General features: G+C 36.7%; 3 protein-coding genes across 3 annotated transcripts in view; 1 reads left to right on the forward strand and 2 right to left on the reverse strand.

The window, feature by feature from the left end:
* LOC113764906 (serine/threonine-protein phosphatase 4 regulatory subunit 3-like) overlaps nucleotides 1–1102 on the reverse strand; it is a 12120-nt gene extending 11018 nt beyond the window's left edge. Inside the window, exons 1-2 of the mRNA XM_027308950.1 lie at nucleotides 589–1102; nucleotides 337–453 (exon numbers count right to left, since the gene is read on the reverse strand). Coding sequence (XP_027164751.1) covers nucleotides 337–453; nucleotides 589–951 — 480 coding nt within the window. The 5' untranslated portion in view covers nucleotides 952–1102. The remainder of the gene's footprint in view (nucleotides 1–336; nucleotides 454–588) is intronic.
* A 7202-nt stretch (nucleotides 1103–8304) lies between these two features.
* Nucleotides 8305–10054, forward strand: LOC113765806 (subtilisin-like protease SBT3.10). The gene is made up of 4 exons (XM_027310058.1): nucleotides 8305–8982; nucleotides 9097–9191; nucleotides 9278–9375; nucleotides 9642–10054. Exons 1-4 carry the CDS (start codon nucleotides 8890–8892, stop codon nucleotides 9851–9853), a joined length of 498 nt encoding a protein of 165 aa, XP_027165859.1. The 5' UTR covers nucleotides 8305–8889; the 3' UTR covers nucleotides 9854–10054.
* A 6640-nt stretch (nucleotides 10055–16694) lies between these two features.
* LOC113764455 (grpE protein homolog 2, mitochondrial-like) lies at nucleotides 16695–18146 on the reverse strand. Its single transcript, XM_027308366.1, has 4 exons — nucleotides 17883–18146; nucleotides 17725–17781; nucleotides 17204–17335; nucleotides 16695–17123 (listed from the first exon to the last, which is right to left on the reverse strand). Exons 1-4 carry the CDS (start codon nucleotides 18132–18134, stop codon nucleotides 17016–17018), a joined length of 549 nt encoding a protein of 182 aa, XP_027164167.1. The 5' UTR covers nucleotides 18135–18146; the 3' UTR covers nucleotides 16695–17015.
* Between the last annotated feature and the right edge of the window lie 2215 nt (nucleotides 18147–20361).

Genomic DNA, 20361 nt, shown 5'->3' on the forward strand with positions numbered 1-20361 from the left:
GACAGACAAGAATAACAGCCGTGAATTTTAACAATAAGGGTATTATAGAGCAGCAATATTGAATTGTTCAGCGAGTGCATCTACTTTATCTATACAAGAGAAGTGGTAAGCTTTTAACATGGGAACTGAACTTCCATAAGACCACAAAATCTTTTTCATTTTTTTCCTTTTTCTTTAATTAACTCTCGTGTCATGCATATCAACGCTTTGTATATGAAGTTTGTGCAATGTCAGTGTAGAAAAGCGTAATCCTGACAATGATAATGCATTGTTTATTCACAAATTTATCAAATTACTAACGACAAGAGCAGTTGTTGGAAAAGAAAATTGGCTCACCGAAGAGGGGATGCCAGTGAAAGCAAAAAAGCCAAGCAATGGAGCATAGAATACATTATCTGAGTTCAAAACTCCAAATGCAGGCCTTTGATTCGCATACTCAAAAACAGAACCAATCTGCAAAACAAAAGAAAACCAAGCAAAATTCAAAAGGTCTATTATATCAGCATCGAGTTCCACAGGGAAAACGAAAGAAAAAAGTCTGTAACAAACAAATGTGAATTTAAATTCAAAAAAATGAAGGGGCTTTACCGCAGCAATGGCTGTGACAGCTGAGGCAAGCAAGTAAACAAAGTAGGGAACTTCAAAGCTAGAAGAATCTTGCTGCGCCTCATCACGGGCCCAAGGAGGAGGCTCATCTGAGCCGGGCTTAGCCCAGGAAGGAACTGAAGGGTCATCATCTTCTCCATCATTCTTAGAAGAACCTTCTGTTAAGGCCGAAACTCTCAGCCTACGAGCATTTTCAACTGAATTTTTCTTCTTTGGTCCAGTTTTTAGGATGAATAGTGGTAAACTGAGGGAGCGAGAAAGCGGAAATGAATTGGGATGCCATGGTTTTGGTGAATGAATGAGTGAATTCGAGTTGCAGAGGGATGATGAAGCCGACGTTACCATTAGTTACAAGATTTCAGGAGAATAAGGTTATGACTTAGTGATCCTACAATTTTCAGAATGCAGAGTCGCAACAAGAAGAATGGAGTGGAAGTAGAAAAGAGAGAGGGGAAAAAAAGATTTTCTCTTATCTTTTGATTCTTGGACTTTTTTTTTTCAAGAGGAAATTGGGGAGAATTTTGAGAAGGTACGGTTCAGGTTTATCCACAAAATCCGTGTTGTCTTTTTCTATTTCACGTTTGGAAAATTATTTTTCGCTCTATTGTTTTGGATATTTTTCAAAATCACGACTTCGTTTTCTCTTCTTAACCTGCAAAGCTAACTAATAGCTCCATTTGGCATAGCTTACACATTTTTTTTCCAGCTCCTCTCAGTCATAGCTCCATTTGGCATTTGCTTGGTTTAGCAAGTACTTTGGCGATTTTTAAAAGAAAAAAAGATGGTACTTTACATGTATAGCATGCATCTAGACCCGCAAATAAGGTTACTAGAAATTCTAGCTGCTCGTTAACTATTTATGAGTAGCTCAATCAATGGTTCGACTTGAGTTTGGTCAAAATCAAATTCAAATGGAGTTCGAGCACCTCGTTTGTGAATTCAAGTCGAGCACATGACGTAGAGAAGGAGGCTCAAATGTTCGACGAGTTTATTCGAGCAATTAGGTTTTCTTTTAATTAAAAATAATATGTATGTAAAATTACACTTGTAACTATGGAAGTTGTGAAATTTATCAGTAGAAAATTCGAATTCGACATGGCTTGCAAGGATTCTCAAGTTTATTTGAGTTAAGCTCGATCTCATATACTACATTATTACTTGCTTGAATCGAGTTGGAGTTTAAATATTTTTATTTGATTGAACTCGAGTAGCATTAATTGTCAGCGATCGAGTTCAAGTTAGAGTGTGGTATCACTCATCTTAACTAGCCTCGAATGCACCCCTACACGTTAAGTGTATACACTGACAATGCGTAGAAGATTTACCATTCCCTTAAATATAAAACTCCGAAGCTGGAGAAAAGCAATTTTGTTCCAAGAACCCTGCCAAAAACAATAAAAATGCAGTAGACTACAACCATTGGCCATCATGTTCCATCTTATAGTGGGTTTGTGACCCAAAATACAAATGGCAATTGCACATCTAAATAGTCATTCAAAATGCCGCAAGACTTTGGAGCGCTCCTCCAGTGACCCGATTTTCCTTTAGTGCCTATGATCGGTGGGCCTGTTGAACTTTAGGCCTCTAGCCCATGTGAAGACACACTAGCCCATCCCAAAATACCATCGAGCGGTGATTTTCCCAGCGGGTATTGTAAATACGTGCACTAATCCGATTCATTATTCATGCTACCGTCTCAAAAATTCATTAGGCTTCTAAAATAAGTAAAATGATTAATTTTTCCTACGTTCCAATGTAACCATTGATAGATTTAGATACACTACTATATATGTAGAATTTAATATTTAAATTTAAATTGAAATTAGTTATCATACATTTAGATATAATAGTGAATGCATAGGGATAACAATTAGGAGGGATGAGCCCCGCCGAGAGTTGATGGAAGAATGAATGCATAGGAATGACAATTGAGACTCATGTGCCTGTGGGGGTCGATGGAGTAGAGGATAGGACGGAACGAAGGGTAACTTTTCCCCCGCTAAAAAACGGGACAATGGACGGGGGATATATACATAAATATTTTTATACTAATAATTATATATTTATATTAATATAAATTATTGATTAGTTGTACTAATATATTTATATTAAATTATTAATTACATTCTTTATTAATTTTATTTGTTTAACTAATTATAAGCTTTTTTGCCCCGCGGGTGTAGGGCAAGGTGAGGGTGAGGGTGAGGTGTGGAAGTGTTTGGGCAACAGGGCGGGGGATAGGGGAATGTGAACTGCATCGGCGTAGCGGCAGCGCAAATTCAGAGGCATTGAGATAAATTCCAATGCCCAACATCTTGTTAGCTAAAATAAAGGTAAGCAAACCATTTTAATTAAAACTAAAAATCCAAATCCATCTCTTCTTCATTACGCTTAAAACGTAAAAACATATGCATAATAGATAATTAACCATGGATGCCTTGTAAGGCTTGTGCGTTGAAAATGAACTGGTGTCATGATGGCAAAACTCCATAATTAACACCAATTTTCTTCGTGTTAATAATGATAGTAGGATCATTAGCATTCCAGTGTATTTATGCTTTTTTCTAGTGACCATCATAATAATTGTAACCGTTATCCCTCTATTTACCATCATTTCCCTCAACAACATCCACCCCCCAAAATGCCATGGCCATGACCATGAGCTTCACAAAAGAGAAAAAGAACGGCATTGGACCTGTTGCAAGAGTCTTTTCTCGCGCCGAAAAGCATGGAATTGTCAACTAACTTTCTTGAAAACCATAAAAGCAGCGGCGTTTAGGTTTCTTCCCTCCAAGATTTTGCCTTCAGGCCCTTAACGGGTTCTTTACACAGTAGTCAACCAAAGTTCACAGCTTTCGGGGCAAGTCTGTCATGCAATACATTTCTTACAAGTCTTGTTTTGCTTTTCATGATGGTTATTCTGACGGCCAACTCAATTGACAAGAACGGACCCTTTTTTACAAGGTATTGTGTATTTAAATCTTAACTCGATATGAAAATTATGTTGATGAATGATATATAAAACTCCTATAAGCGACTTATAATATAATTGCAGGAGTATACTCTAGTCTACGATGATGATCGAAATCGAATCGAATCGAATCGAACTCTTTCTTTCCAAAAAAAAAAATAGGAAAAAAAAGGGATCATTATTCTAGCATCGTATGTGCCTCTTAAAAATTGTTCATACGGGCTTAGCGTAGACGAAATCTTGAAAAATTTAGAAATTGATGCATAGATGCAAACTTGCAATATTGAGGGTCTTTTCTTCCTGAGATTTGGGAAGGTGTTCTCATAAAAACTTTAAAGTTTGAAGGGGGAATTTGAGGAAATATATGTACGTTATGATCCTTAAAAATGTTGTCCGATTAATCAATTATTTTGCACGATTAAAATTATGTAATCCAGATGCCGTAATGGGCCACTTCTGTTAGCGAAGAGTGAAGGCAAGCGCATGCAAACCAGCCAGTTAGAAAAAGAAAAAAAGAAAAGGCACGCAGTTCCTGGGGAATGTGGCCGTCCACCATGTCTCCCATTAATTCATAGCCGTTTATATCCTGTCCGTGAATTTCATGTCAGCCTACCCCAAAAGTTCAGCAGGTTGTTTATTAAAGAACTGGTTACGCTTTACAAGTTGTATCAAGTCACCTACGGTTTAACAATTTTTGACACTTCAATTTTAAATGTAAATTAATTAACATTACATAGCATGCACAATCTCTACAAAGACTAGAAATTCTAGCTAGGCCTTCAGGTAAACTCGTATCATTAATAGACTTGTTTTATTTCTTCATCTATTTCAAATTATAATTCACTAATTACAACAAAATTAACTAATTTTTGTTAATTTATGTGAAAATCAATAATACTATCAAAGTGGGACGAATGGATGGAGTATTTTGTTTTGTCAAGACTATAATTAGTGGTATCTATTTAGTTTCTAACACACTTTAGTGACCTTGTAAGTTAATAAAGTGAAAGGAATAAAAGATAGTAGCTAGTTACCGTTGGTTGAAAAGAATAACAAAATGATCAGCAACATAACAAGATGCTTTTCACCAAACGAAATTAGCACCAGCAATCGTCTGCAGAGTTTCTTGTTCTTTAGAAGAAATGTGGGGTGGTAAAAGGCCCTTCGTACATCTCTATCTCGTTGTAAGATTGCGTAAAACTTCTGGAGTCCAAGAATTTTTGGGGGATGCACGAGCTTGTTGATAAGATGATTTCTTTTTGTTTGTGTTAGGCAGATGGTCTGGTTGTTATACCTACGTTTCTTCTAATTCTGTTGTTTTCTGCTTTTCTCTGGCTTTTAGGCTTTTCCAGATCATCTTTCATGGAGTTTCACGAGGTCGAAAATGACTAGTTTTTGTCCGTGATATGGAAGAAACAAGAATTATGAGCCAAGACAACTAGCAGCGAATCATGTTTCAGTTTATGAAGGAAGTTCTGGGGTCTGGATACACGCTGTTCTTTAGCAGATTTTTTGTAAAGCAACAATTTTTTTTTCCCAAATAAATGGATAATTTGTTGGGAATATTCGTCTTTTATTTAGTACTTTTGTCGGCCAATGTCATTGTAGTCTTAATGCAAAGAGTCATTATAGCTCGTGTTAAAGCATTTCTCACTATTATCATTTCATCTTCCCTAAAAATGTGTCATTTTCATCTCCGCTAAAGTGTGCACACAAGCAGGAATGAGTATATATACGCATGTGCAATATTTGATAATCAAAATTAAATTGAGATTAGTTGTCGTACATTTAATACATTATGAGTGTCCATAACGAAAAATATTTGTATTGGACGAAATTAGAATTGACGATCTTATATACTGTAATCGCGATACGTACAAAGATCTCGAATATAAAGTGAAAGACAAATGATTTTCATCACTTTTCAATTTTGGGCTATCCTTTTTCTCGATGAATAGTTGAGGTACATGGTTTAAGTTAAAAAAGTATAGGCAGATACCATAATCATGAAATGGTAGAGAATCAACATGGTAATTGAGTGAAATCTATTTGATAGAGTTGCCTAATCGTTCAATTCATGGTAGCTAGTGCATAATCTATGTAACCACTAAAAGCTTAATTTAACTAATAATAAATGCCATCATTGCCACAATTCAATTGATAACTCGGGCAAACCTTGTAGGGCCGCAGGATCCAGTAGCTTACTACAATTGTTCAGCTAAATTGAAAAAAAAAATTTTTTTTTTTTTTTGGTATGATTGATTGTTTTGTTTATGCTTACACAGAATAGCAACATATAAAAGTTTGGATTATGGTGATGATAATTCCAGCAAAGTAGTGGTGACATGATCGTTGATGCAGGCAATATCTGCTGTTGATGAACAACCTGAGTCATCATTCTGTCAAGCTTATAAAGTTAATTAGGGTAGAATTGTTTCTTTAGGTCATAAAGTTAATTCTGCATTAGTGCAGATTTATTGAATGAAATGATTTCTTCTGTTAAAAAAAAAAAAACTCCGTCTCTTTCGCTTAGATTGTTAGTGATCACGGAAAAGATGCAATTTTTTTGATAAAAAATGACAATCCAAACAGGTTTGCTGTTGTAAGCTGCCAGATCCCAGTTACACCACTCTGGGTTGAAATCAAACCATTAAATCCATCATGATGGTTTACATTCAACAGTTGCAGTAACACGACAGTTCATTGACAAGTCAAGAGGTTTTCGAAGGGATCCATGATATTTACTAGTATTATTTATGTATGGTCCAATAGCTCGTCCTCAGCTTTCCAGACAAACGACATATGCAACATCTGAAAGTGACTATTTATGACTCGTCAATGGGAGAGGCAGATGGCCGAAGAAAGAGTGTTTCATAAGATGGATCCCACCAAGGGAAGGAGTGATCAAAGTCAACGTTGATGGTGCCTCAGAAAGGAATCCTGGAAGAGCTGGAGTTGGTGGGCTCATTCGGGATACGGCAGGAATATGGTTAGGAGGGTTTGCAGAGAGTATAGGGAAAGCAAGTAACATAGCGGCTGAGCTACGGGGAATTCTTAATTCTTAAAGGAATGCAGCTGGCTTGGGATAAAGGATACAACGAAGTAGTAATTGTAGAGTCGGACTCGAAAGTGGGTTTGGAGTTAATAGAGGATGAAATGATCACATCGCCTTACCATAATCTGGTGAAACAGATTAGGAACATGAAGAGCCGAGATTGGTCATGCAAGCTGCAACATATCTGGAGGGAAGGAAATTGATGTGCAGATTGGCTAGCCAAGGAAGCAATCTGTTTACAATCATCAGGCGGACGATTAGAAGAGCCACCGGAAGGACTAAGGGAGTTACTAGGAGCTGATATAATTGGGGTCACAACCCCACGCTTAATACCATGTTAAGTTAAAAGGCCGTGGCCTCTCCTTTGTATTCAAAAAAAAAAAAAAAAAGTGACTATTTATATATATATGAACTTATAGCATCTCTGCAACTAGAAAGGGACTGAGATGGAATGGTGAATGACCCCTCTTTAGTTTTTGGGGGACGGAGAGAACTTCTGGCATTGGTCAAAAAAGATGAGATGTGTCCACATTTGATTTCTTGGTGTTTTAGGGAAGAGAGAGCATTGGTGGATGACCAACTTTAGACCTTTTTGCCGAAACTGAGAAGACAAAAAGCTCTCGAGACCAATATCTTCTCACCTTTAGTTCACAGGAGGAAGGGAAAAAAAAATGAGGACCAAAACTTTAATGCTAATAACAGAGGGATTAATTTTTGAGTTAAATGCACTGCTGCATTTAGACAATTTTTCAAATTAACTTCTCACTTTATATATATATAAAAAAAAAGCAGTATTAACGAGTGTAAATTGAATACCTATTAGCCAAATCCTTTATACTAAATAGAAAACATATGAAAAAAAAAGGTAATAACAAATACAATAGTTCTTACTTTAGAAACTAAAATACATATTGTATTGATTTCATAAAGGTAGATTTGGAGACAAACCAATAGTGAGAGATCCGTGAGGAGTTGTCGGTATTGCACCACTCCCTCTCAAAACATTATGATCACAATAATTCAATGTTAACTCTATGACAAAGGACAAATCCCTAATTATGTGCGTTATTGGAGCTTCTCATGGTCATTTAGTGTTAGTACTTTTTCTTCAAATGCCATGCAAACATGCCCAAATAAAACCCACCGTGACCGTGGGAGAGCAAGCAATTGTTTGGAAATGTCTTTTTTTTTTCAGAAAAATTTTTATATTTTTTGTGAACATATTTTTTAATTATTCTTTTATTTTATATACATCAGATCGTTACCATGCATTTTTTCCATGGAAACTCCAAAATCTTGCTATCCAACAACAAGGGTGGTTAAAAATGACGAAGAAGAAGAAGAAGAAGAACAAAAAAACATTGGAAAGGGGGGAAAGAAAACACAACATGCCACATTCCTCAAATCCATCAAGTTATGACGGAGAGGAATTTCCAGCGATACAGTCATAATAATACAGTAGTAAGTACTAAGTAGCAGTTATTAATGACTTGAAAAAGAACGGCTGTCAGTTTGCTGTGGCATCGTACGGAGATAAGAGTAGCGTTTGATTTGATTTCCAAGGAATATCTTTTAACTGTCTGTCCCCCGAGAAAATGCGTTTGCTTGCTTGCTGGCTATGGATACGGTGGAGAGGGCATCGTGGTTGGTTCAGTTAAAAGCAAAGTCATTCTCTGACGTTCACTCCACACCTTCATCCTTGAATCTTGATCCTTAATCCCTTCATTCCCATCCCTCTCTCACCAGTCTTTCACGTTTCAACTTTCAAGACACTTTTTTCTTGAAAAAAAAAAAAATAATAAAACAGTTTACCACAAAAACTCACAAAATCCCAAGAGTTAAATTGGTCATAAAGATAGAATCTCACGTCTTAATAGTTGCTTCAATCTGTTCCATCCCGTGTACGCCCATTCCACCACTAGCCTTTAGGCCATTCATATTTGAGGGTCGCTAGGAAAAGGCCACCTTTCTACTCTTTCTTGCTTTCTAACAGCATAGTAGTACTTGTGAATATTCTCCCACCCTTTTCCGTCTCTCCCCTCTGTTTCAAACCATTCTGCTGCTCTGCAACCTGCATCACCCCCTCACCCTCTTCGACCATAAATTACTGATAACATAGTACGGTGTTAGCATCCTCGTCACTTAGTTATTTCCTCCACTGTAAAAACCCAATCTCGTTTCTTAAACTCCTTGTGTTTTATGGTTTAGTAGAATCATTTTGCTTATCTGGGCTTTATCCGGGATAAGGAAATAAGATATGGGTTCATTTTGTACCAGTAAAAGGAGTGCTCTTTATGCTATCTTTCTTTGTGTTTTTCTTGTTCAGCTATGCCACTCTGCTTCTTCCAAGGTAAACTCGCCTGTTTTTCTTCGCGGAGCACGTTTCTACAGCCATTCAAAATCTGGACATAAGTGATAATTTGTCTAATTCATATGCTTTTTTGTTTTTTTGGGTCCTCTGCAGTTGTATGTGGTTTATATGGGCAGCAGAGGAAGTGATGAGCCAGATGAGATTTTGAGGCTAAACCGTCAAATGCTTACTGTTGTCCACAAAGGAAGGTCTAGTCTTTCTCCTTTTTCAGTAAGCATGACATATTTTTGGATCTTTGATTTCTCGTTTGAATCAACGCATCATCTTGATACAGTGTGGAACAAGCAATGGACTCGCATGTGCGTAGTTATAGACATGGTTTTCGAGGCTTTGCTGCCAAGTTGACGGAAGAACAAGCTTCTGAAATTGCAAGTATGACAACTAATTTCTATTATATTTTTTTTTATCTTTGTTAATCTTATGTGGAGTAAAGATATGGTTTTTGAGACTTGAGAAATGATAAGACCATTACTATTCAATCAATTCTGGGCCAAGAAGCTAATCATGCAATTTTGTATTTATGTTGTATTACTATTGGTCAAGCCAAAACAGAAAATGCCAGAACTTTGTATCAGTATTTCCTACAGAAATTATTAATGCTGTTTTGTATTTATGTTGTGTTGGTCAAACTAAAACAGAAATGCCCGGAGTAGTATCCGTATTTCCCAATACCAAGAGGAGTCTGCACACTACTCATTCATGGGATTTTATGGGCCTCATTAATGAAGAGACTATGGAAATACCTGGTTATTCAACCAAAAATCAAGTGAATGTTATTATTGGTTTCATTGATACAGGTGATTTCTCTGTGCCTTTTGTTGAGTGTTTGTTAACTACTTTGATCAAGTAGGTAGACATGTGACAACAATGGTCCCTTCATTGATAGCTTGGCAAGGAAAGGTGGTTGTCGCTTAGGTGTTCCTGTTCCTGGTGCAAAGTCTAGCTGTTTATTTATATTTTCAGTTATACTTTTCTTAGTTGAGAAACATTAAGGACTAAGATGTAACACTTAGCAGTTGCTGCCTAATTTCTTATCGAGTACAATCCCCCTGGCTCAGAAGAAAATGTTTAATTTTGTTACATGTGAAGCTAAAACCTAAAACTGAAGACCAAATCTTTTTTATTTGGTAAAGAAATATAACAGATGAGTATTACAACTCCATTTACCAAGAAAAGGCTGAATAGTGCATTAGAAAAGAAGATTGAATTTACCCTGGATATCTAATCCAATCTCAATTTTTTATATGAAGAAGCTAATTCACAGATAAAACAAAATAAGTCACTGTCAACATCCATAGATTCTCCCAAATTATTGCAGAACTTACCCAAAATGGACAAAGACTGAAGTCAATAAATCCTTAAGAATCACAAGGCAGGGTCACTTGGGAAATGACAGACCGCTGATCTGATAGATGTAATAGCTCTGATCCTTAACAACGGCTCTGTGTCAATGATACAGATACCTAGTTCCCCCAAAAGATAACATTGTATTCATGATTGGACATGTTAGTTGCATAAAAAACCCAAGACTTACTCCTCATGTTGGACAGAAGGCACCATATAAAGCTGCGTTGCACTGCCATATTCAAGGAAAATTTCTTCACATGTTTCCAAAGATGTTCATGTAGAAAAGCAGCTAAATCATGTTCATGTAGAAAAACAAACACAACAAATCTGAATCTCGAAGAGGTACCTGCATAGATTGGATAGCATAACCTGCTCGCCCCACAGTAGAAACTTTAACTTGACACCATTGTTATCAACAAGAGTAATCTGCTTCCTGTGCAAATTACCATACTTCTCCTGTGTTTCCAAAGATCCGATTGATTCAATCCTGTCCTCAAATAAAAACACAACTAGTTATAGTAGTTCTAGGTGCAATGTAAATTAAAATGCCAAAGACTTTAAGGACTTAAGAGCAAAGCAAAAAGAAAAGGTGCCAGTCCATTGAAATATGAAGTCAAAACAGGGAATAAAGAAAGGAAAAAGGAAGATTGGCAGAAGAGATGGAAAAGATGGGGGAGGGGAGGAAGAATGGAAGCTGACACACTCTCTTTGTGCCTATGTTCTTTTATTGATTTGCTCAATCACATGTCAAAAGAAGGAAGGCCAACACTTGACAACGCTTTGCACTGATTAAAGCTAAGCCTGCTTTGACTACTATACCATTCAGCAATAATATGCAAAATTCTGAGAGCAGGAATTAAGACGGTGTGTAATGCTGACATCCACCCTGTCTGTTAATGGATGGCCTTTTCTCAGGACATACTTTCATTATGTTCCCATCATGGAAAAGCAGATGAGGCACAGGCCAATTCTCAATGCTAAAACTGTCTGATGTACTTAATGAAGTGGACCAGTTGGTGAGATCACTGATTTTATTTATACAGACTTCAGAGAAAGTAGCATCAACTTCGTTTAAAACTGAAGCGCACAAGACAGACTACATATTACGCTGCCAAATCTTACCTAGCATACAATGAATAAGACACCCCTTCTTTAACAGCTTCAAGACAAATGGAAGAGAAGGATTCTGAACAAAACTGTGCTCCAATTACCATTGCATCATCATCTTAGTCCTGCATCAAGGATAAATTCAAAGTCAACTCCAGAAACAGACTATGAAATCTTAAAATCAGATCAAGTGCACATATGTCACAGGACACCTGAAATTAATAAGCATGGAAATGCAAAGGTAAAGCATGCAAAACTACACTAGTCTGTGCTACCAAAGATCAACATACATAAAAAGGCCAAGCACATGTGGACAAGCAAAAATTTGTACTTTTTGTACGGGAGAAACTTATAGAAACATGAGTGAAGTCAAACTGAATTCCCACTTTATAAGAGGCGAAGCGTTACAATGCAAGATCTTGGCATTTTCCAGCTATGATGTGGGAGTCAGGTGGGCTTTTAGTTGTTTCAGGGAGACAAAAGTATTCTCTAGCAGGCAGCCATTAAGTATGGCAAGACAATTACACAAGGAACCATAAAGCTAATGCACCTGAGAACACAAATATATACACGAAATTAAGCACATATCCATAATATGAAACTAGAGCTAATGCTAACTACTGATAATCAATTAGTTACCACATTTTTTGTGTTTGTGTGTGTGTGTTGGGGGGGGGGGGGTAATAAGAGAGATACAGAGGGAATCGAGAATCGGATGGACCTGAGAGAGATCGGAAAGGAGAATGGCTGGAGTGAGGCTGCTAAAAAAGTTACTCTCAAGAAAAAATAACTTTTCTTACCGAAATTGTGGGGTCGATTTGATAGAGGCCAATTCACAGGAATAAGGTTTTTCGATGTGACATGCATTTCTCCACCTCTCACTCAATTACATCATACGACAACTGAATCAGTACCTTGAACAACGAATACAAAACAAAAGCAGCATTTTGGCCAATTATAACAGATTGATAAGAGATTCCTGCCTAATGCAATTCTCCTTTTGAGCTGATACATCAATCAGCGCACACTCATGCATCCGCAGATAGATAAGAAATCACTGACCATCAACGGACCTCTCACTGCCCAATTTACAGACTCTTTTCGAGTCATCTGATACAATAATCAGTGCATAGTCACGCATCCATAAGGCCAAGGAGCAACACAAAAGTTGACGTTACTTTCTGCAACTAATTGGCTATTTACAAGATTAGGGAGCATTTGAACCAGCTGCCTGCCATTTAAGTTGTACCAGAAGAGCCGAAGACTCGTGCCAGTAAAGATTGCAAAAACAGTACTACATGATATATGTATCAAAAAAGGATTGTAAAATTCAGATACATAGACGAAAAAAAAACTTAAAAAAATAACATGCAGAAAAAGTCTCCAATTCTAAAAGTCTTTATTGCAGCATCGGCATTTAGTGGGGCTGAACGTCTCCCTGAAAGAACGAGTTCACGTACCACTATTAGAAATTTAGAATAGATTAACAAATATGCAAAATTCAGCTATTAAAAATAGCATTTTTTCTACCTCTTCCTGATCACTATCTCCTTGTAAATAGAAGCTGCGAGTTTTCCTAAACAAAAACCGATTCCTATATCCACAATTGGTTTCCAAAAACCTACACAAGAAAATATTACTAAGTAAATATATTGAACAACAACTAAGAAAAAAATATTTTATACATACTTGAAGAAAAACACATAACTCAAATAGAACTGTAAATAGTTTGTTTTACTATTGTCACCTTTAGACGTCGGCATCTTTTTCTCTTGCAATCTGAAGAAAGAAAAGAAAAAAAATACAAAAAAAAAAAAAAATCAAAGCCATTGTACAGCATTAGATATTCAAGAAAAAAATTAGAAAAATTTTAACGTCGTAGAGGTGGTTGGAGAAGCTGAGGGTCGGGGCATTGCCGTTGCATGAGAGGCTAAGACCTTGGCAGCCACGGTACTTACGAGATTGTTGGCTTTTTAGCCAAAATGGGTAGCCTGGAAGTGACGGGTTTCAGTCCGTCATTGGCTTCTCTTTCAGTCTTTTGCATTCTCCGCAAGAAGCCAAGGTCCAAATGAGACGAATGAAATTCAATTCGCGTGCCATCGACACGTGGAAAGGTTGGCCCCCGTGTCGCTTTCAGATTTGATTCTGTACCATTTGCTGTATATACTCAACGTGTCGCTTTCAGACTGATTCTGTATCATTTGCATCCAACTTTTTATATTTCCAGTCGTGTGTATTGCCGTATTATTATGATTGTAGTGGTTGGTAGACTACTTAAATTTTTCTTCTGACGATACGTCAGGTTCGAATCTCACTTATTTAGATAAAAATTTTGATTAGGTCTCACTTATTTTGAAAAAAAATTCTGATTAGGTCTGTATACTTGTTAGTCTCTTATTTAATATTTTTGGACTTTTTCTTTCCTATAGAATAGAATCAATTAGCTTCCCTTATTCAACATCTTTAGACTCTCCTACATTTAAAGTATGATAGATTAGATTATAAAAATATTATTTTCGTAACCTTATATATATAATTATGAATATGATATACTAGTACTACCCTTATTCAGTTTCTTTAGACTTCCCCTCCCTGTAAAATATGATAGATTAGATTATAAAAATATTATCGAAATCACATATATTCCCTTCTTTAGCCTCTTTATACTCCTCTCCCGGTAAAATATAATAGATTAAGTTATAGGAATGTTATCGTAACTACATATATATATATGTATATGTAATTATGAATACGATATACTAGTACTAGTTAGTAGGTTTTCTGATAATTCCCTTCTTAAATTGTTTTTGTTTTTCCCATAAAAAAAAAGTTTTTGTTTTGAGATGATGATAGTTAGCACTTCTTCTTTTAATCTTAATTACCCACAATTGCAACACTTAAATTGTCATTTAAGTAAAATGATGATGCGTAATAAACATGAAACGTGCTCCGCTGATTTTGTATTTGGTAAGAAATAAGCATGCATGGCTTTTACAAAATTTACCATGATTAGAAATTGATAAAAGAACGAGATATTGACAAAAGATAAAGCTCACTCCGTTGTGTCAGTTGGAAGAATTCAAACACTTGCCTTCCAAATTAATTTTGTTGCAAACTTGAATAGTAACTAATTCTTAATTAAGTTCGATCTTGCCTTCCAAATTAATTTTGTTCCAAACTTGAATAGTAACTAATTCTTAATTAAGTTCGATGTGAGAAGCTCATAAAGATAGAGAGGAGGGGAGGGGTTGGGGGAGCTCAAAAGTTTGCCTCTAAGAAGGGATGATATCGAACCAACTAGTAATAGAATAGTTGGTCACTTAAAGTATTTGTGTGATGGGAGATCAAGAATTTAAATCTTTCCTTCTATTAGATGGGTGCGTAATGCACATGCAGTTGTACGGTCGGTTGGTGATTCAATCTCTGTCGATTCCCCTTAATTCAATTGAATCACCTAGATTAGAGTAGTAGTGTAGGGTCAACCCCAAAATAGGCTAAAGTGGAGATAGTGATGATTGACAAAGAAAAAAAATGGTGATACAGATTCACCATTTTTTGCCCGCTTGTTCCATGTCTATATTAACTCATAAAACATTGTGCCTCAAATAAATATGTGGTAAGTAACATGTTTTATGGTTTCCGCTCAATAATAAATAGCTATTTTCTTACTTTAGGGCTAGGTTTACGGTTGCAGAAGGACAATCACGGTGATGAAGCAACTTCACTTTCCTAATGCTAAGATATTTATCAAGATTTATTTTGGAGGTACTGCTGGACCAAACTGGGATTACATACTGAATTTTTAATTAGCAGTGACATCAACTACTGGAGGCATGATCTGCCTGGATTTCATAATTATAATCTGTTAAAATTGCAGAACCTCGCAAACTGCATAGACAAGTATTGTGCTCTATTTGCTTATTGGTATGAAACATTGAAACTGAACCCTTTTTTTTTCCCCTTTTCGAAACACGAAACCCTCATATTAATATTTCCATATTTTACCGACACTGCATACAAGAGTATCCATCTCGTCCAGCATTATTTACCAAAAAAAAAAAAGAAAGAAAAAGAAAATCTCGTCTTGTATCAGTAACTATGTGCACATATCTGAAACTTTTTCATCTTAAGATTTTTTTCCTAATTAAGGCAAACCCATCTTAATTGTTTAACTTGATATTTCTTTTGAATGTTAGACCTTGATTTTTTTAAAAGAAACTATTATTAGTTTTCCAAAGATTCTTGTAGTATGCTATGCAGCAACGACTACCTAAATTAGGATAGCTAGTTGAAGTTGAATGCCTCCATTCTCATCTGCTACTGCTGCTGGATGCTGTGTTATGCCACTAGGCATTCAAGTTTGTGTTTTTGTTTGTCTATTGCAATCGAATTTAAAGCAGCCTATTCTTCTGTGACCATTTTAATTTCTCTTTTGAATAAACAACATCCAATTCTATTACCGTTGTTAACACAGAGGCACAGCGGTCCAAGGGCAGGTGACGGACAACTGTTCGTAGCTATGATAATAACTCAAATGACTTTCATCGTACAAGTTTATAATCATTCGAAAGGTATTAACACCATTTTGGATCATGCCTCCTCCCCCTTTCATAAGAATCATGCCTCCTCCCCCTTTCATAACTGGTAACTGGTAAGCAGTGAATCCACATGGCATTTGATATTGACATTATCGTATTTCTTAAATCTGAAAAAAGAAAGGAATGACAAAAGCATGTTTTGTCCTAAGCGCCATGGAAGTGACGAAAAGTCAATTACAACCCTCAATTGGAAATCTCACTCAAACGCTCCAAGCTCTTTCCTCAGGCAACCTCTACCTGCCACCCCAAGCCACTTGCCCACACCACCATCTCAATTTCTGGCAGCCTAGCGCACCGTTCTACTACTTAGCAGACTCATCTTACTGCCAACTGCCTTAATCCATCACTCTAAGCTGCTCCCAACATCCAAATTACCCTTTCCATGTATCTGTGGGATTCCAAAATCTTTGGGATTGGCTGTTGTCCGAGCCAATCTATTCATTCAGACAGCCTAATATTTCAATTTTCCAGCAAGTAAAGATTATAGTGTACAAGTTCATACAAACTATTTCATCCCCAAGAAAAAAAACGGGGAACTTCGGCAAACTACACATCACACGGATGTGAAACTGAAAAATTAGCTTTAAGCCATCCTCTCTCGCACCTACAGCTTTCACTAATTCATCAATTGTTCGCTTAACCATCAATTGTTATTGTGACAATACCGGAGGTTGATAATTGAAGAAAACACAGCTGCCTCTTTTTCTTCATAAAGAAACCCAAACCAACCCAACTAGCCATCAAATAATATCCAACAAGTACCAAAATATAGTAGCAGCAGCAAAATCCAAAATATAGTACTAGAGCTGCTGAAGTCGCTAGTCATGAAGTAGCAGATCTGTTTCTTCTCACAGAATACGAATAAACCATTAAATAAAATCCAAAAAATATAACAAAATGGTAGACATGGTAGTAGCAGACCAGTAGTAGAGGTAGCTAAGAAAAAAAGGCCCGGACTGGTCACTGTGACGGGATGGGAGATGGTCGTCGGCTCCTCCGCGTCGCAACTCCACGCGTTACGCCTACCTCAGCCTGCCTGATAACCTCATCCCCATAAATGTATCCATCCTTGAAGAAGCAAACGCACAACGCGAATTAATAATAAAAATAAAAATAAAAATAAAAATAATAATAGGCCAATTACATACCCGCTTCACTACTGCTACTAGTCCGGGTTCCCTATTTGGATCAGGAACAAAGAAAGCAAGCTTGTGTTTGTTTGGATCAAACACGTCACCAGAATGTGGGGTGAATTTATTCACCCCGTAGCGTAGCAGAATCTAAAAATACAATTAGAAGCTGATAATCACCAATCACACAAGGAATTAATAACATCATATAAACATCGAGTTACCCAATTGTCGCCTGTTCAACAAGAATTACGAGAAAATCATTCATCAGGCATCATACATCCCAATGGGACCGAAAGAGGCCATCACTATTCACTACTTCATTCAGGTCATAAACTAAAACCCACTTAACAGGCTACGAAAGAAAATCAAATCATCCACAAACAGCTAAAGAAAAACATTAAAAAAAAAAATAGTAGTACTAGTAGCAAATTAGCAACTAAACAAAAGGGCTCAACTTGGACTTTACACTCCTTGCGTAGTTTGATGTTCGTTCAGCACAAAAAACGATTACGGGGATAGAAAAAGGTATTATTTACCTTAGAAAGTCCATCCTCACATATTTCTGCATTAGTCACAAGATCTTTAAAAAGATCCTGCAAACATATTCAAAGCCATCAGGATTTAAGAGCTCCGTTTTTTCTTTTTTTGCTTTTTTTTGAGTTAAAAAAAAGAGCAAGAAGGAGGAGAGACTTACTCTTAAACCTTGGGTCTTAACGACCTCCTCCGTGGGATGGATACGAGGCTCAAATCTCTTCTCGAACAACAGATTGATGTGAGAATCAATATCTGCTTTGTCCTCAGTTTGCCTGTTTTCGTATTGTTCAAAATCTATATCTGCTTTTTTACAGAGAAAAGAAGCGAGCCCCGTACTACATATTAAAACCCAATCTCTTCTCGCGAAACAAGGCTCCAGTCTTGCTACCACCGAGGCTAAAAAGTGATACATTCTTTTTTGGGGTTTTGGATTTTGGTTTTGCAGAGGATCGGTTTAGCCGAGAGAGAAGACGGAGAGTTCTATTCTTATTACTTTTGGCTTCTCTTTCAGTCTTTTGCATTCTCCGCAAGAAGCCAAGGTCCAAATGAGACGAATGAAATTCAATTCGCGTGCCAATCGACACGCGGAAAGGTCGGCCCCCCGTGTCGCTTTCAGATTTGATTCTGTACCATTTGCTGTATATACTCAACGTGTCTCTTTCAGACTGATTCTGTATCATTTGCATCCGACTTTTTATATTTCCAGTCTTGTGTATAACCGTATTACTATGATTGTAGTAGTTGGTAGACTACTTAAATTTTTCTTTTGACGGTCAGGTTCGAATCTCACTTATTTAGATAAAAATTTTGATTAGGTCTCACTTATTTTGAAAAAAAAATTGTGATTAGGTCTGTATACTTGTTAGTCTCTTATTTAATATTTTTGGACTTCTCTTTCCTATAGAATAAAATCAATTAGGTTCCCTTATTCAACATCTTTAAACTCTCCTGCATCTAAAGTATGATAAATTAAATTATAAAAATATTATTTTCGTAACCGCATATATATAATTATGAATATGATATACTAGTACTACCCTTATTCAGTTTCTTTAGACTTCTCCTCCCTGTAAAATATGATAGATTAGATTATAGAAATATTATCGTAATCACGTATATTCCCTTCTTTAACCTCTTTATACTCCCCTCCCTGTAAAATATAATAGATTAAGTTATAGGAATGTTATCGTAACTACATATATTTATATATATATGTATATGTAATTATGAATACGATATACTAGTACTAGTTAGTAGGTTTTCTGATAATTCCCTTCTTAAATTGTTTTTGTTTTTCCCATAAAAAAAAAGTTTTTGTTTTGAGATGATGATAGTTAGCACTTCTTCTTTTAATCTTAATTACCCACAATTGCAACACTTAAATTGTCATTTAAGTAAAATGATGATGCGTAATAAACATGAAACGTGCTCCGCTGATTTTGTATTTGGTAAGAAATAAGCATGCATGGGCCGCATGGCTTTTACAAAATTTACCATCAATCTGGCTGGCTGTCTCATTTTACTTACCTCCCACGCTCAATCTGCATCTGTTGTTCTAAAAAGCCTGGTTGTCTAATGCTCGTCTCGCTTCTCACTACTGTAATTGTAGGGGGTCCAAAAACGACTCCTGCACGGTATGTGGTTCTCAAAGAGAGTTGTCATAACCCAACCACCGGGTTCTTTTTCCGACATAGACAAAAGATGTACGCTTAATGAGTAAAGGCTCACATGATTCTACTATACAAAAGAGTTAATCACACGCTCCTCATCTTGAAGTATGCCTAAAGCATAATATCACTAATCAAGGATTCTGTTGTCCTTGGTTTTCTTGGACTTGATCTCTTTTCGTTTTAGCAGTTGGTGGATGGGAATGCGCACAGTCATTCCCTCCCGCTGCTTCCTCGTGGCCTTGATGATAGCAAGTTTGACAATAGTTGATTTCCTGAGCTTCGATCATTTAGTGCCCATGCTACCTCCACCTGATTTTGTCTACTTATTGCAATGATCCCCATTCCGACTCGTGTGTTTCTTTCTGCACTTGGATAGCTAGCTATTTGAAGTTGAATACCTCCATTCTCATCTGGCTACTGCTGCTGGATGCTGTGTTGTGCCACAAGGCATTCAAGTTTGTGTTTTTGTTTGTGTATTGCAATCGAACTTAAAAGCAGCCTATTCTTCTGTTACCATTTTAATCTCTTTTGAATAAACAACATCCGATTCTATTACCATTGTTAATACAGAGGCACAGCGGATCAAGGGCAGGTGACGGACAACTGTTCGTAGCTGTGATAATAACTCAAATGACTTTCATCCTACAAGTTTATAATCATTCGAAAGTGTTCGAAAGCTATTAACACCATTCTGGACCATGCCTCCTCCCCCTTTCATAACTGGTAAGCAGTGAATCCACATGGTGCTTGATATTGACATTATCGTATTTCTTAAATCTGAAAAAAGAAAGGAACGACAAAAGCATGTTTTGTCTTGAGCGCCATGGAAGCGACGAAACGTCAATTACAACCCTCAATTGGAAATCTCAATCAAACGCTCCAATCTCTTCCCTCAGGCAACCTCTACCCGCCACCCCAAGCCACTTGCCCACACCACCATCTCAATTTCTGGCAGCCTATCGCACCGTT

The sequence above is a fragment of the Coffea eugenioides genome, chromosome 3 (genome assembly GCF_003713205.1).
Source record: "Coffea eugenioides isolate CCC68of chromosome 3, Ceug_1.0, whole genome shotgun sequence".
NCBI lineage: Eukaryota > Viridiplantae > Streptophyta > Magnoliopsida > Gentianales > Rubiaceae > Coffea > Coffea eugenioides.

Excerpts from the sequence above, each read along its gene's own strand:
- LOC113765806 (XM_027310058.1), top strand. The coding sequence starts at position 8,890 with ATGGGTTCATTTTGTACCAGTAAAAGGAGTGCTCTTTATGCTATCTTT. Across the intron at positions 8,983-9,096 it reads GCCACTCTGCTTCTTCCAAG|TTGTATGTGGTTTATATGGG; the intron begins GTAAACTCGCCT and ends GGTCCTCTGCAG. Across the intron at positions 9,376-9,641 it reads ACAAGCTTCTGAAATTGCAA|AAATGCCCGGAGTAGTATCC; the intron begins GTATGACAACTA and ends AAACTAAAACAG.
- LOC113764455 (XM_027308366.1), bottom strand. The coding sequence starts at position 18,134 with ATGTATCACTTTTTAGCCTCGGTGGTAGCAAGACTGGAGCCTTGTTTC. Across the intron at positions 17,336-17,724 it reads GTGAGGATGGACTTTCTAAG|ATTCTGCTACGCTACGGGGT; the intron begins GTAAATAATACC and ends TTGTATTTTTAG. Across the intron at positions 17,124-17,203 it reads TAGTAGCAGTAGTGAAGCGG|GATGGATACATTTATGGGGA; the intron begins GTATGTAATTGG and ends TGCTTCTTCAAG.